Raw genomic sequence first — 15,860 nt, 5'->3', positions numbered from 1 at the left:
AAGCTGATCATACACTCTTCACACTCACAAGCAAGCAAGGAATTGTGGTGATTCTTATTTATGTAGATGATATTATCATCACATGAAGGGACAAGGAAGGTATCATCTCAACCAAAGTGTTTCTTAAGTCTACTTTTGATATAAAAGATTTGGGTGAGCTAAAGTATTTTCTAGGGATAGAAATATGCCGCTCTAAAGAGGGGCTTTTCTTATCTCAAAGGAAGTACACACACACTTGATCTTTTCAATGAGGCAGGAAAGCTTGGAGCGAGAGTAGCTAAAACACCACTTGAAGAAGGGTACAAAGTCTTGCGTGAGGGGGAGTTTGAGGATAAACCATTTGGAGACTTCAAGCTCTATAGAAGCATGGTTGGGAAGCTGATCTATCTCACCATTACCAGACCAGATATCTGCTTTGTTGTGAACCAAGTTAGCCAACATATGGAAGCATCTAAGGTTCATCATTGGAATATGGTGGAAAGAGTTATGAGGTACCTAAGGGAGGCTCCGGGTCAAGGTGTTTGGATGGGATGTAACAAGAGCATAGAGATTGTGGGATATTGTGATGCAGATTGGGCTGGTGATAGAGTAGACAGGATGTCTACTACAGGTTATTGCACCTTTATTGGAGGCAATCTGGTTACTTGGAAAAGCAAGAAACAAAAGGTGGTATCATGTTCAAGTGTTGAGGCAGAATATAGAGCAATGATGAAGCTTACTAGTGAGCTCATCTGGATCAGAAACTTGCTAAGAGACTTGGGCATAGAGACTACAACACCAATCACAATGCACTATGATAATCAGGTGGCCATCCATATTGCTTCAAACTCAGTGTTTCATGAGAGGACAAAACACATTGAAGTGGACTGTCACAAAGTGAGACAAGCTGTGGAGCAGAAGATTATCTTACCTTGCTACACTAGAAGTGAAGACCAGCTAGCTGATATCTTCACCAAAGGAGTAAACACCAAAGTTTGTGAGTCCATCCATCGAAGGTTAGGACTCATAGACCTATCTAGATCATGATCCGATTTGCCATGAATCATCTACTCTTTTTCTTTATTGTGTTTTTGTCCCATTGGGTTTTTCACACTAAGGTTTTAATGAGGGATGTGTTCATGGCTTCCAATCTTGACCATACCTTATGCTCAAGCTTGAGGGGGAGTATTGAGAAGAAGAAAAAACATAGATTCCATCTGCAGAAACCCATCTACAGAAATCCATCTGCAGAAACCCATCCATAGGAATCCATCCACAAGAACCATCTGCAGAAATCCATCCACATAAACTTATCCAACACGACTTTGGAGGCAAAAGAAACCATTTGATTTTTTAACTAAAAGAGCTGTTGGAGACTTCTAACATCAGACTCAATTGTTAGATTACCTTTCTGCAAAATCTCTCTATATGTACTTAGTTGTAAACACAAGTGAAATTTAAGGGAATAAAATTCTCTTTCTTTACTCTCTTTTTTTTCTTTACTTTCTGGATTAAACTCCTCTCTCTTTTTTGTTCTTCACTCTGTTCTTCAATTTGAAGTTCAATGACCCAACTACAAATTCAAAATTTCGCTCTCTCGCTCTTTACCTTAGATGAAAAGGCTAAAAGGCCACGTACTTCAGTAAGTACACACACACAACGTATATTTTATTATCGTTGTGAACTTTTTCAAATATGAATCAATATTTGGCATTGTGGAAATGTTGGTTGATGTATGATGTATCCTGCTACTCGGAAACTTCGATACGTGTCTGTCATGTTAAGCATATAACTTTTTACTAAGAATTTAGAGAGATGAGCCATCAGGAGGATTCCACATGTTTCAATACAACATATGTACATAATTCAAATATAAAATTGGGATGATATGAATTGGAGGAGTGGCAATGGCAGTATCATCACCAAGAAGAGCACTAAGAAGTTGCCGGCCCACTTTGTTCACCATTGTTCACACATATCGTTCAAAGGAAGCTACTAGAACTTACGTGACTCTCACGTTTCCATTATTTTCGGTTCTTTATAAATACTTACAAAGACCAACATTCTCTCCATATATCAACCGATCCAACTTCACAAACGGCTTTCTCTAGCTAGCTTCACTCTTCTTAGTCATTCACAAATAAGTATCCTTTTTATCAGTGACTGGCCACAAAGAAGTATATTTTTGTCAGTGACTGATTAGTTTGGTTCGTATAGGAAGTAATGAAAATGGGAAGCCTCAAGTTGTTAGGAGCTGCTTTCTTAGTTTTAGTAGTTTTTGACGTCTCTGTTAGCAGTTAGATCACCAAAAGCCCTTGGTAGAGGCTCCGGTTCAGGTTCCGGATATAGTTCAGGCTCCGGGGGAGGAGGTAGAGGTGGTGGTGGTGGTGGAGGAGGATGAGGAGGATGAGGAGAAGGATTAGGTTCAGGGAGTGGATACGGTTCAGGGTATGGGTCCGGAAGTGGTTATGGCCAGGGGAGGAGGTTGAGAAGAGATTGTGGGGTCAGGTGACCACACTAAAATTGGAGAAAAACAAAATTTGGTGTGTTTTTTTAAAAAATTATTATAATATTTAGTTAAAGTATAGCATTTGACCCACTAGTTTTGTATAAGTTTTCATATGTCCCATTAAATTTGTAGAAAAAAAAATTATATAATATATATATATATATTTCTATATATTAAATTTACATAATACAATCAAAAATATTTTTGTGGGGAGGAAACGGTGGTGGTGGGAGTGGTAACGGAGGCAGAGCCGGACCTGTAAAAATTTGGCCCCCATTCAATTTTTTTTTACAATCAAATAAATACATTTAAACAAAACAAATCATACATATCTTATATAATTTCACACTATAATATAACTCATTTAATCTTTTTAACAATTATATGTAAATATATAAAATCAAAAGTTATGTTTTGATGTGTATTATATCAAAAACTTTTAAAAAAAACTAATATATAGAATTTTTTTTTTAAATGGGGGCCCTTAAAATGTTGGGGCCCATTCAAATGTTTCATAGAAATGGGCTCAGGTCCGGCTCAGAGCGGAGGTTCCGGATACGGATCAGGTTATGGAAGTGGCCCTGGATATGGAAGTGGTGGCGGTAGAGGGGGAGGAGGTTGTCAACTAGAGCAAGGCTCTCATCGTGGGGACTACAAATTCCTACATCTTGTTGTCTTTGCTCGGGTTCCACTGAAACAAGAGATCACTTGTTGTTGACTTGTCCATTTAGTTGGGAGGTCTGGCAACATGTTATATTTAGGCTCAACCCGCAAACTCTTCCCTTCTGTGACTGGAATGAACTGCTATCTTGGATCAGATCTCCAGCTGTTTCAAGCCCTATCATTCTTCGAAAGCTAGCTGTCCAGTCAACTGTCTATCACCTGTGGAAGCAGAGAAACAATGTGTATCATAACAACAACATCATTGGACCAGTGGTGATTGCAAGGATGATATATCGAGAAGTCAAGAACACTATCATGGTAAGAAGGGATAGAAAGAAATTTCTAAATCTCTTTTCAAGTTGGATTATATAATCTTTAGGCTTCTTAGCACCATTGCTCTATCTTGTTTTTTCTTCTTTTTTCCCAAGGTAGAATACTATCTAGATTTAACTTTTTGTAAAATCTGAACATCATGAATATGATACTAGTATTCTTAGCAAAAAAAAAAAGAGAGGGGGAGGAGGTGGCGGTGGAGGCAGAAGTGTTGGTGGGGGTAGCGGTGGAAATGGATCAGGATATGGAAGCGGATACGGGGGAAGTGATAACTACGGTGACTCACCCTAACTAATTTCTATTGAGATATAAGCTTATTTTACGTGATTAGGAACGTGTTATAGTGAGGTGGTGGATTTTCTGTCGTCACACAAACATGCTTATAATTGTGTAGATTAAAGTATACTTTCGTTGTTAAAGAGAGCGATTATATGGTTTACATTGGCAGTAATAACATGCACATTTCCATGCATTATTTACGATTCTTATGACTTTATGTATATACATTATGTTTTGGTATTCATCCTATACTTGGGAGACATCCATGCATTTTGAACGACATAAAGAAAGTTAGTCTTGTTCCTTCCTTCAAATGATAACATTTACAACCCTTAATCGAAACAAAAGGAAGAAACTGGACTTGAATTGTAGCATTAAGGTTATAAAACGGGGCTTCTCGGCTCAATACGTTATAAGCTTAGGACACTTACAGGCCCTAAGCTTTTAAGGATCTGCCGGTGCAATGGCATAGCAGACAGAAGTTGACTGGTCTGGTCTTTGCTACCAAAAAAAAAAACTTTTCACCTGTTTCTTTCCATAGTTTTCCCCCAAAATATTAAAATTCATTAATAACTCCTCGTTATGGAAATTTAATCAGATCTATAAGAACCAACTCAACTTAAAAATTTCAAGACACTGGAGTCGCCCTAATTTTCTCTCATCTCTACCTGCCGCATGTCGCCTCACTCTTTCAGATCGACACCTCTCTGGTCACTCGCGCTCCTCGCCGGTACCGGAGAGGCCCTTCCTTGTCTTAGTTCTCTTTAGTCTATGTTTCTTTGGTCAAGGGAGGTTCAGGATCTGAGCCTATGTTGGGTTCAATGCTGGTTTGTGTGGGTGTGATTGGTTCGAATCTTTCATCTGGTTCGCGGTGGTGGTTTGTGTCGGTTCAGATATGGGGTTTAACTGTTCTTTCGGATCTGATTTGTAGCTTGTCAATCGTTGTCCATAGAGTCCATTGGTTTCAGTTCGTCTCCTCCTCCCTCTTTATCTAGTTAGTAGTCAAGTTGTGTTCTTGTGTGCGTTGGTGTTGTCTTGTCTTCTTCGGAGTTTAGCTGTGTGCGTAAGTTATATCGACGGGTCATTATATGGCGGGGCTATGTATTCCAGGTATGACTTTGTCGCCGCTGTGCTTTCCGCTAATCGTAGCTTCTGAACTGGGGGGCTTCTGCTTCTGCTCGTTCTCTCGACCACTCGGTGGTTTGTGTTTGTCAAAGTCTCGTTTGTGGGGTTCGTCTTTTGGATGGTAAGTTGCTGTGGAGGTATCTACTTGCTTTCTCCGTGCCTTCATGGTGTGGAGTGAGGTTGCAAGACGACGCAGTGGTTTCGATCTCTTGCGAGGAGGTGGTCATTCTCTTGCTTGTAGATGGTTGAGTTCGGGTAAACGGGTATCTGCGTGTTTGAGCCGTTGGTCCTTTCTGACGTTTTCCCCACTTGGAGTTTCAAGACTCGACCTTGTGCTTTGCTCTCTCGAGGATCTGGTTTGTCGTTGTAGACGGGTGGTTAGTAGTTATTGGCTTTATGGTGGTTTTGGTCTTTCGTTTGTTTATGTCGTGCTGTAATCGCGAGTTTGTGGTTTCGACCTGTGGTGGTTTATGGTCCTTTCAAGTTTTGGTTTATAGGTTCAGCACGTGCTTCTTCAAGGTCTTCAGAATGAACGTTTGTCTGTCCTCGCTTTGGAGTTTGAGTATGACTCCTTTAGTTCCTAAGCGTTTAAAGCACACACCCCCTTGGCTTTAGTGATGTTGGTTTTAGGAGTAGGAGTTTATCTTCTGGTCTTATGTTTAATCATGTATTTCTTGTTGTCTCTGGGATGTTCGATCTGTGAACTCGCCAGTTTTAGTTTCCGAAAGAGTTGTGATCCTTGTCAGCTTTGCGTTGTACCATCGGTTTCAAATGTTATAATAAATTAATAGAAGACAAAAAAAAAATAAGAACCAACTCAAAATTTATTACGTGGAGTTAAAAAGGTTTATGATGTTTGCTGTGTAACCATAGTAATCCATTAAGAACATAAATGTATATTTTACTTCTACAGACAAATGATAAATGATCATGGGGCCACGGTATTATTTTGAAAACGGACCGTTTATATTTAATGTTGTCTGTAAGTGGGATGTGAATAGCTCCCTACCAATCCGACACCTCCATGCCTTCTAATTTATCTAGAATTATTGATTTCGTTGGGATGAAAGTAGAAACTGGAGTTACGTATATATATATTTTTTTTGAAATTAAAAAAGAAAAAAAAATATTCACTAATTCGTTAGTGAGGAATCTTTGTAGAGGTTTGTAACAGAGAATATAATAAAATGTGAAAGTGTTGACCAAGAAAATATATGTTTAATGATTTGATTAGAGTGAATTTTAAATGAGAAAGAATGCTAAAAGTGTAAACAAAAAAAAAACGAGGTTGTTGACAAATTTGACGCGTTGCGACAAAAAAAAAAGACGTTGACGAGCTTTCTCTTTAAGCGCGAGGTTAGATTCATAATTAGATACTTCTGAGATAAATCACAAAGTATTTAACAGTCAAGGGACCTAATCACTATATTTCACAGCGTTGCGAGAGCGTTTCTCGTTGAGGTCGTTATTTTTAGATATTTGTAAACTGGGTCCGATGGATTTATAGTGATCAAATTGGGTCCAAATCTCTTCAATGCATGACAATACATGTCGCCATATTTGTCTTTGTCTACCTGATTCTGTCCTGGTTTTGATTTTTTTTTTTTGTCAGCAAACAAAGCAGATTCATGTAGACTATGCGAACTATCCCAGTAGCTCTGCATCCATATAGACGACAAACGACAGTTGCTTTCTTGCACTGCGTGCGAGACTGTCCGCCTTTAAGCTCTGTGTCCGTGGTATATGAATGATCTCTGAGCTGTTAAAACTCCTCTTTAAAACTTTTATGTCTTCCAAATAGCTTGCAAAGGCTGGCCACTCTTCTGGTTCCGACACCATCTTCACCAATTGAGCACTATCTATTACAAAAGTAATCCATGCTTGTCTAAGATTCCTCGTACATTCCATTGCCCATATAAGGGCCTCTATCTCTGAGTGTAGTGGCAACTGACTCGCTCTCGTGTTCCTTGCTCCATTAGTCCATCGTAGCTTTCCAGGGTACTATACCATCCTTGCCCTGAAAAGCTATCCTCATTTTTCCAAGATCCGTCTGTAAAACACCATCTACCTGGTATACTCGTTATTATCGAAGATACTTGAATTTGGGTGCGTTCCATATCTTGAGTCTGAGAATTTTGTGTTTCCACCCAAAGTAACGATTCCGTTTCTGGTTTTGATTTTTCTTGTCATTTCATACAAAAATAACAAATTTATTTTTATCTATGAAAAAACAAAATATCCAACGAACAAAAAGAGTTGTAATAAACAGGATAAGTTCTAGATAAAGTAATAAATTTTCGTTCTGGTTTCCAAATTTAAAAGACTTAATATGTACACATAGTATAGTCTTGAAACAATAGAAAGATTTATTTTAAAAAATTTAGTTAAAGTGTTTGTGACTTCCTAAATTTGAATAGTAGTAAAGGCCAAATTAATATTTACAGGTGCAAAAGCATGAAAAACTGAAAAAGAGGATATAAATGGAATAAAAGAATATTTGGCCCATTTCTCTCTGCGTCGGTGACGTGAAGCTTCCCTGCTGGAAAAAAGCTCACATGCGTAATCTCAGTTTATATTTAGGACAGCAACACATGTCCGAACACAACACACTTCTATATCTGTTTCGGATTCAACTCTGCTGTCTTTTTTTCATCAAATTATTTAATTTATTTCGTTGTCAAAATCTCAGAATAAAACCATCTATATTTCGACGAATGTATGTATAAAGTCTTTCTTTTTCTTTGTCCTGATTTAGTTTTCTTTTTTGAATCGGTCTGAACTCGGACAATTAATCCGCCATTTTCTCCTCGGTCTCTCTACTCGTCTCTTCAGTATCGGATCTGAGTCTCCTTCTCTTTCGTTCCAAGGTACAACAAGTTTCAAATACTTTTCTAATTTTATTCACAACATTTTCGTTCAGTTTTTTTCATATTTGATTCGATGAAAAATAATTTAATTCATTTTAATTAATTTATATGTTTTTCCCCTAAGTCACGGCACCGAAAAAAGCAATAACACAGCTGTTCCTTGCTCCATGTCCGAGATTAGTTACCTACTTTTGACAGTATCTTGAATAAAAGCATCAACTAAACTTCAATTCAATCTCTCTACTTTTATTTTTATCTATATATATACCACGTGATTTTCGATTCGGTAATTATCTATATTCTGCACTAAAATATTTTCTTTATTAATTATTTACTAAAAAAATAAAGTTTGTGATTTTATTTTTGCAGATTAGTTTGCTTCTGGAGACGACGTGTTAGCTGTAATTCAATTATTTACTTGCTTTGGCTATTAAACGCGTCGTCACAAGCGCCAATATAAGACAAACTCAAACACAGAGACATCTAGTTTGCATATGCGTGTCATTTCATCTCTATCGGTAATAGATCTTGATTAGAGATTCAAGAGCTAAGAGAACAACGATCCTTCTGTAAAGTGTGAAGCTGCGTTCTTTTTTTTTTTTGGTTCTGTTATCTCGTTTTGAGTGGATAATGGGAATGAGTCTCGATTTTGATGTCGATCTTGAGAAAGGACTCGTCCACTGCGTCAATGAATCGCCGGAGAAGCCATTGATACCGACTTCTACAGAAAACAAACCGGTAATAACCGGAGAAGAAACCGTCGGTTCGTTAGAAAACGACGCGACTCCGGTTCAGTCTGCGAAACCGGGATGGGGAAGGAGCGATCGGAAGGAGAACCGCAAGAAATCAGCGTCGAAGCCTCCTCGTCCGCCGCGCGGACCGTCTCTAGACGCAGCGGACCGGAAACTGATAAGAGAGATCGCTGAATTGGCGATTCTGAAACGCGCGAGGGTCGAACGTATGAGAGCTTTGAAGAAATCGAGAGCGGCTAAAGCTGCGTCTGCGGCTTCTTCTTTCGGCAATGTATTTGCCACGCTTCTCACCGTTATATTCTTCTTCGTCCTCGTTTTGCAAGGTGTGGTTTGATTAATTTGCGATTGCGTTTGCGTTTGCTATTGTCAATTTTTGATTAATCTTGACTGTTTTTTTCTTCTGAAAATTTCAGGATTGTCACCGAGAGCAGCCGCTAGCTCCGGGAGATCTCCGTTAGTAGATACCGGAAAAGCTAATGGTGGTTTTGTTTCGGTTCAATATGCGGGAACTCCGTCTGCGAGTGAACCGGATGGTGGTTATACCGGTCCGGGTTTAGCACAGAGATTGCCGAAGTAAGTTGTCTCTAACTGGTTAAGAAGAGCAGTTATCTTTTCACTATGAATAACTTGTAATCCGTTGACCAAAAAGAAAAAGAATAACTTCTAATCCTGTTATTTATGTACTCCAGTTTACTAAAACCGGTTTCCGGTTTGAAAAGAAGATGAATAGAGAGAGTTTCACAATGAAGCTTAAACCAAAGAACTGGAATTGGACAATTTCGTCACTGGTTCATCAAACCATTTGTCGGTTTAGATTGTCGGTGGACCGTGTACTCGGACAGATAAATTTTGGGGGTAAAATTGGCTGCTTTCTCGGCGGATTAGTTTGTAATGTTTTTTCCTAGAAATAGTATGAGAGAAGTTACAAAAGTAAAATAAAATCAGTGTTATATATATTTTTATATGTACTAATATAATACAACTGGGATTATATTAGTAGATGATTGTTGTGCTTTTGACGAATGCAAAGAAGCATCCAGATTTTGACGAAACCAAAACGTATGAAAATATATGAAATCATCATTATTGGTATACTTTTTAATATTTGAAATCACATGCTAATGATGCTTGCAGTTGAAATTTAAATCAATTATTTATATAGCATTGTATATTTGGAAACAGAATCCATGTGGCTGTACCTAAAAACACTCCCACTGAGCTTAACGACCACTTTTAATGCTGTGCAAAACTATTTGAACATGTGATTCCACGTGTGTGTATTTCAAATGTCCATTATGTCTGTTTCATTGCTGTCTCCGGATGCTTCGTGGGGCCATTATAAGGGCCAATAAGTTTTCATATGCTAAGGTTTTTCGTTGGACGAATCTGCTCTTAAGTTTTGAATTGTCATATCTACTCAACTACACAAATAATTTCTAAAAATGCAGGAAATATAAACATATACAAGTGGAATTGAAAATAATATTAAGATTTTTTTTAAACCATTTCGCGGTTAATATAACAGACGATCGATCTAGCACGAAATACTCAAAAATTTCCATCAGAAATGATATTCGACCGTTTTAAAATTCTGTTTTATTTTGGTTCTGTTACTTGTTATGAAAAAACAAACAAATGGAACATAAGTTTAACAGGAATTAATTAAAACCATATTCATACTAAACCATCGTCAAACACATTGGATTACATTTGTTGCTTCCATCCAAAAACTGCATATGTCATTTTGTCGATGAGTACTTCTCTTACTTTTTCCTTTCCTTTTCCAAGTAGTTAATTACTACATTATCGATATTCCAGCAGGATTCTTCCGAACTTGTAATAGAAAATTATTATTATTATTATGATTATTATTTTCAACAGACACAAAGATTCTTAACGACCATTCATTAGAGACTTAATCACAGATATCGCCACGTCACAAAGATTCTTAACCAGCTTGTTTCTAGCCGTAAGAGGTACCGAGCTTTCATCGTCGGCGCCGGCACTATTGATCCATTTCTGACAAGAATCAGACTGTTTCTGAGCGTCTCCGAGGACATACATTGCGAATCCGAATTCCCCTCGCCCCATTGCTTCGATGGCCTGAGGAATGTTGAACCGGACCACCGGCCGGTACACCTCGGCGCACTGAGCCAGCGCTCGCTCCGCGGGCGGATCTTGAGAATGTCTGATGAGTGATTGGATATATCCTAAGGTATCGGTCATGTTTCCGAGCACAACGTTGGCCATTGCGGAAGCTATAGACTTTGTATCTGGAGGTGAGGGAGAGAGAGAGCGGAGAGAAGCTTCACAGAGGTCAAAGAATGGTGTCGCTTTGCAGATTGTGTCGATCAGGTCATCGGAGGATTGAGCTAGAAACGGTTGGAGCAAGAGGAGGAAGAGGGAGAGAGACGGTGGTGATGTGACGGCGGAGGAGTTCTTCATTGTCCGAGTTGTGTGAGAAGAAAGTTGATGTGCAAATAGAATAAGAGGTGTGTGTTGTTGTGAGTGCTATTATTAACTAGCTGTTTGTAGACTTATATAGTTGCTCTTTAATTTTTTTATGTTACTAAACTTTTTTTTTTTTTTTTTGAATTGTTATGTTACTAAACTTGTGTTCTTTTATTCACCAAGACATGTTTTAGCTTTAGATAGATTAATCATTTTTCTTATAAATAAGACTAATGATTGTTGGGTATACATAGTTATAATTCCACATGTGACGAAACTTTGTGATGAACAACGATTTTTGATAGAAAAATCATATACTATCATTATAAGCAGCTCTGGGTATTTTCGAGTATAAACTTCATTTTTCAAAAAAAAAAACTTCATTTTGTGTTTTAGTGTATATGTGTATTGATTGATGATCACTACCTAATTGTCTAATATGTAAACATGGATATGTGTCTGCTCTTTACTTTTTGTTTGCAACACTTTATCCTTTTGGCTTGTTGGCACAAAAACAAGGGAAAGATGCTATGTGTGGTCTTGGTGAATAGCTCCTATGTGAGTCGGTCCATATGGGACAAAAATACGATTATACATAATCTACACTATCCTGACGTCGACCATATAATTTCAAAATACATTTGTTTTATGTACTTACTAGTAGTATTACGGCGCCAGATTCATATGTTTTATTCTCTAATATTTTTCTAATGAATTCAATTTTTTTATCTATTTATTTGATAGTGGTTAGAGATAGTAGTGTATTACTTTATTTTGAAGTTGTTTATGTCAAAAATGAATAGTATAAATGGTTTCATTGATCGATTCAATAAAAATAGAATAAATAGTTGATAAGTGCACCAAAGTAAATATACTTGAACTTAAAACATAAAGTAAAATTGATGTTCCAAAAAAAACATGTAAATGCATGTGTTTATTTTTGTTTATGGAAAAGTTCACATGTATGACATAATGAAATTAAAATTTTGGAAAAAATGACATAGACAATTTAGTATTATTTTTATCGTAAAAGAGCGATGTAATTTTTTTATTCGTAGGAGATATAAATCTCACATTAAGTTTTATGTACCTAGTTCATAGTAGTTGCTTGATTTTGAATTATATTCAAATAAAGTCGATGAACTTAGTCATTTATACTATTAAAGCATAATTCCTATTAGGATTATGCCTTTGATTTTGAAATTATTTACAATGCCATGTCATTGACATTTAATTTTAATATAAATATTTCTTATTTAAATTAATAATATGAATATTCCCTATATTTATGGTAATTAATACTTTCCATATTTTGTGAATTATAATAATTCTAATTTTTATGCAAACTATACACTCCATTAAATTTAAATATACTTTTTCGTGCATAGTATTATTTAACGATCGAATATGAATATATAAATAATTTTTTTTGAATTTTTTTATTTATTATATTTTTTTACATAATATTGATATCGGATCGTACATATTTTTAGATTTTTACTGGTTTTCTAGAATTTTTAGTTAAAATTCGTTTTACTAAATTTGAACCGGATTATACACAGGTCACTGGATCTATCGATTCACGGATCTGTCGGATAAGAAAATCAAATAGTATAATAGAACAATTTTTTTAAAATTCAATTAGAACAACTTTAAAATTATTATTTTAAAATAAAAGTTATAAACTCAATCGAATTTTATCAGAATAGTAAAAAATTATCGGCGCTTTTAAAGAGCGGCTCAAAATCTAGTTCTCTTATAAAATAATAGCAGTGGTCGTATCTCTTAGTGAAGTTGTTTGGATGACATATTATTGTAGACTTAATAACCCCACTTAGTTGTTTGTAGAGGGATGGGTGAGGTAACAGCCGAGTAGCTCATAATTGAGAGTTTGTGTTATTGTCTATTTATTGTGACCGTTTTTTGGAATAAGCTTATGAGGGCTTGGCAGCCCTAACGAAGAAGACCCATGGGTGAGCGAGCCACTTATAGGTAAATTACATTGTGTTTGTAGGTTTGTTATATTTTCCTGTAAAATTTTATGCTATAGATTTCTCATACAATTAACTTATATAATATATGCGGGACGTAGTCAAAAACACACAAACGCACAAACATTAAACCAATATCTTTATGTGTACTTTTGAATGTTTCTAGGGACAGGGGAATGTAAACCCATGAAGAAGAAATCACAGAAAAATTGCAGGAACGTATTCAATGTTTCTAACGATATGAAAACAATAAGGAAGATGTTTTGTAAATGCATATTGTTCTTCTCATGAAAAAGCTTGTCAATACAAACCTGAGTCTGTAGAGATACATAGTGAAATAAACTAATAACAGTCGTTTGTCTCAAACATTTGCGGGGTCTCAGAGACAACATTTCGTAGCTATGTGCGTATCTGTTTTAGATTTCTGGCCTGTGAAGTATGGAAAGATAGTCAGGATGGTATAATTTTGTTATTTTCTATGAAAGTTAATTCCGGGCAGAGCTAAGCTGTTACTTGCTTGTCCTCAGATTACAGAATATCTCTGCCTTCTCGCTGGAGCTTCTTCGAACATTTTGAGCAACCAATATAACGCCATCATTTCTCTGTCTGAATTCCAGTAACTTTAGCGTACAGAGGAACTCAATTATCTGCAATCAATTATAGAACAACAACAATTAGAATGGACAACTTAAAGAGTATCTTTAGGTAGATTTTTATACGTTGACCTGAGGTTCAGATGTGATAAGGTTGAGCTCAGAACGATGAGAGGTTCTATTTTCTGTGCATGAAGAAGCTTAGATGAAGAGACAGTCTAGTTTGTGGTACCCCCAACCAACCTGCAGGAAGATAAAAGTGACAGGACAGAAAATGTAAGAGCAATTCATAGACCAATATATTTGATGCACATGATGTGGTGGATATGTAATATTAGTTTCAGAGTGACTTACTTTTCATAGTATTCTTTTCCAACATCTGTATTATAGTGAAAGTAGATATGTGATCCAGATGTTACGGTGAGAAATAACCGGCCTGCATAATGGATTGTTAGTCAATGGAATTCCCAGCGCACACCTCTTCAGGAAGAGGAATCATGTCAGCATTAATTCCATGTGAGCAGGTAAAGGTGGAGTGGCAGCTGCAGTTCATTCAACCATCCCAACAACATCAATCCCACTGTTGGTCTTAGGGGCTTCTCTGGTCGCACCATGATAAGCCTTAGTTCTCACAGCTCCGGCGCGATGGTTCCTCTCTGTGCATAGACAATTTAAAAAAAGGAGAACTAAATAGAGTGAGCCGAGTACACATATAGACAATGGGTGGCATGTACATGTTCCGGAAAGTTTGTCAGGGGCTGACGTTCATTGTCATCAAAGATTCTTGCTATCGTAAAAGACTGATGTTTAGAAGAGAAGTTGAAATTCAAACAGCTTTAACTTGAAAGTGTAGGTTCTGCCTACTAAATCCTTTAAGTTCTGTGGCAGTGGTCTAGCATCTGTGTCTTCAACAGATGCGTCCTGTTTCCAAAAAAAAAAAGATTTAGTAAGCTGAGTAAACATTTGGCAAAAATCCTAACACATTTCCAAATGTAATGTTGACCATATTACCATGATTTGTGCGGGGTTGTATCTTAATACAAACTATTCCTTTTTATCTCTGAAACTCATGGAAGGTTTGCTTTCTCATTCTCATCCTAGTTTTGAAAATCCAAACTCATAAACCCGTTAATATCAGTTATAAGCATGTAGGATATATAAAGAAGAGAAAACACATCATTATTGGTTTTTATGTTAGAAACAACAGAGCTAAGTCTTATTAATTAAACTTTTATTAGTTGGGATTTCAGGTGATCACATAAATTAGTTTCTGGACACCTTTATACTTGGTGGAGGTTGAGGAAGACCCGCCATCTCTGACGCGTTCCCTGCGTAGTGTTATGTTTCAGAGATTAAGAACTGAAGCACGCTAAGTGTATAGTTGAAATAAGGGTGGTCGAATTTCTAACGCTTCCAGGAAGATCTTGCTGGCTAGACACTCTTGATCAACATATAAATGGGTGCTTGATGTAGCATATAGGAAGAGTAGACCTGAGAGAAAATAAAAGGGAAGCATTAATGTAATTCACAATATTAGTACCTCCAACTAATTTGGACTAATGTTCATGGCTAAGATGACCTTCTCAACACCTAGGAGACTCAATTTGTCATGGAGGTTGGTGGGAGCATGTCAAAAACAATGAGGTATACAGTTTTGTCACTGCATAGTTGGGACGATGTGCTATCATAAAACATGTTAAAATAAAAGCTACATCTATGAATCCAATTTACGTACATAAAATGGCTCAGGTGTTAGTTACATACCTCTCAATTCTTAGGGTCACCATTATAACGTTTTGGGTTTCATCGTTCCAGATGGTTTTGATGCCCCTTAATTCGCCAACAATATCTGCAATTTAACAGTCAGCAGGAGGTTAGTTTTAAAAAAAAATTGGTAACAGAGACGCAATGGCTAGGTTTGTTATTGAATCATACCTGATAATCCTTTGTTCGTGGGAGGAACATCAATTGTTCATTCGTACGGAACATGAATATCTCTGTTGGACGGGTTTATAGTCTCGGCAATCTCAACGAAGGTGGACTTCCATGAACCTAATAGCAACGACGGCCGCAGTCGAGAGCTTGAATCGGACCAGTTTTAAGAGAGATGGGGGTTGTGAAAAAGATTGTCGAACATTAGATTGTTTGAGGGTTTCGTAAGGGTGCAATATGATTTTTAGTAATGTTTAGAGTAATCTGAGTGTTTAGGAAAGACTAGAAACGATTTAGTGAAGATTAGAGTATGGAATGAGATTAGGAGTCTAATATGGAACCATTGAGATTTAAAGACTAAGAGAGAGTCTCAAAACTTGCTTAAT

General features: G+C 36.9%; 3 protein-coding genes and 1 long non-coding RNA gene across 5 annotated transcripts; 2 read left to right on the top strand and 2 right to left on the bottom strand.

Moving 5' to 3' along the window:
- The first annotated feature begins 3,008 nt into the window (after positions 1 to 3,008).
- On the top strand, positions 3,009 to 3,775 carry LOC106338742 (probable H/ACA ribonucleoprotein complex subunit 1). Its single transcript, XM_013777647.1, has 3 exons — positions 3,009 to 3,198; positions 3,315 to 3,469; positions 3,662 to 3,775. Exons 1-3 carry the CDS (start codon positions 3,009 to 3,011, stop codon positions 3,773 to 3,775), a joined length of 459 nt encoding a protein of 152 aa, XP_013633101.1.
- Positions 3,776 to 7,442: 3,667 nt separating this feature from the next.
- LOC106343067 lies at positions 7,443 to 9,521 on the top strand. 2 transcript variants are annotated; one of them, XM_013782195.1, is made up of 4 exons: positions 7,443 to 7,755; positions 8,125 to 8,830; positions 8,921 to 9,080; positions 9,197 to 9,521. In XM_013782195.1, the coding sequence occupies exons 2-4, from the start codon at positions 8,386 to 8,388 to the stop codon at positions 9,231 to 9,233; spliced, it is 642 nt and encodes a 213-aa protein (XP_013637649.1). In that variant the 5' UTR covers positions 7,443 to 7,755; positions 8,125 to 8,385; the 3' UTR covers positions 9,234 to 9,521. The 2 variants fall into 2 exon arrangements, with proteins under 2 accessions (XP_013637649.1, XP_013637657.1); XM_013782203.1 differs by lacking the exon at positions 7,443 to 7,755 and adding an exon at positions 7,944 to 8,041.
- An 850-nt stretch (positions 9,522 to 10,371) lies between these two features.
- Positions 10,372 to 11,035, bottom strand: LOC106297978 (cell wall / vacuolar inhibitor of fructosidase 1). The gene has a single exon (XM_013734096.1). The coding sequence runs from the start codon at positions 10,950 to 10,952 to the stop codon at positions 10,401 to 10,403; it is 552 nt and encodes a 183-aa protein (XP_013589550.1). The 5' UTR covers positions 10,953 to 11,035; the 3' UTR covers positions 10,372 to 10,400.
- Positions 11,036 to 13,209: 2,174 nt separating this feature from the next.
- Positions 13,210 to 15,200, bottom strand: LOC106300598. Its single transcript, XR_001262046.1, has 7 exons — positions 15,122 to 15,200; positions 14,952 to 15,033; positions 14,554 to 14,870; positions 14,277 to 14,463; positions 13,897 to 14,198; positions 13,675 to 13,785; positions 13,210 to 13,596 (listed from the first exon to the last, which is right to left on the bottom strand). It is a non-coding gene; the product is annotated as an uncharacterized LOC106300598 (long non-coding RNA).
- Positions 15,201 to 15,860: the final 660 nt, after the last annotated feature.

Source organism: Brassica oleracea, chromosome C1, assembly GCF_000695525.1.
Source record: "Brassica oleracea var. oleracea cultivar TO1000 chromosome C1, BOL, whole genome shotgun sequence".
Classification (NCBI taxonomy): Eukaryota; Viridiplantae; Streptophyta; class Magnoliopsida; order Brassicales; family Brassicaceae; genus Brassica; species Brassica oleracea.
Note: the sequence above shows the minus strand (reverse complement) of the source record. Positions and strands in the feature narration are given on the sequence as shown.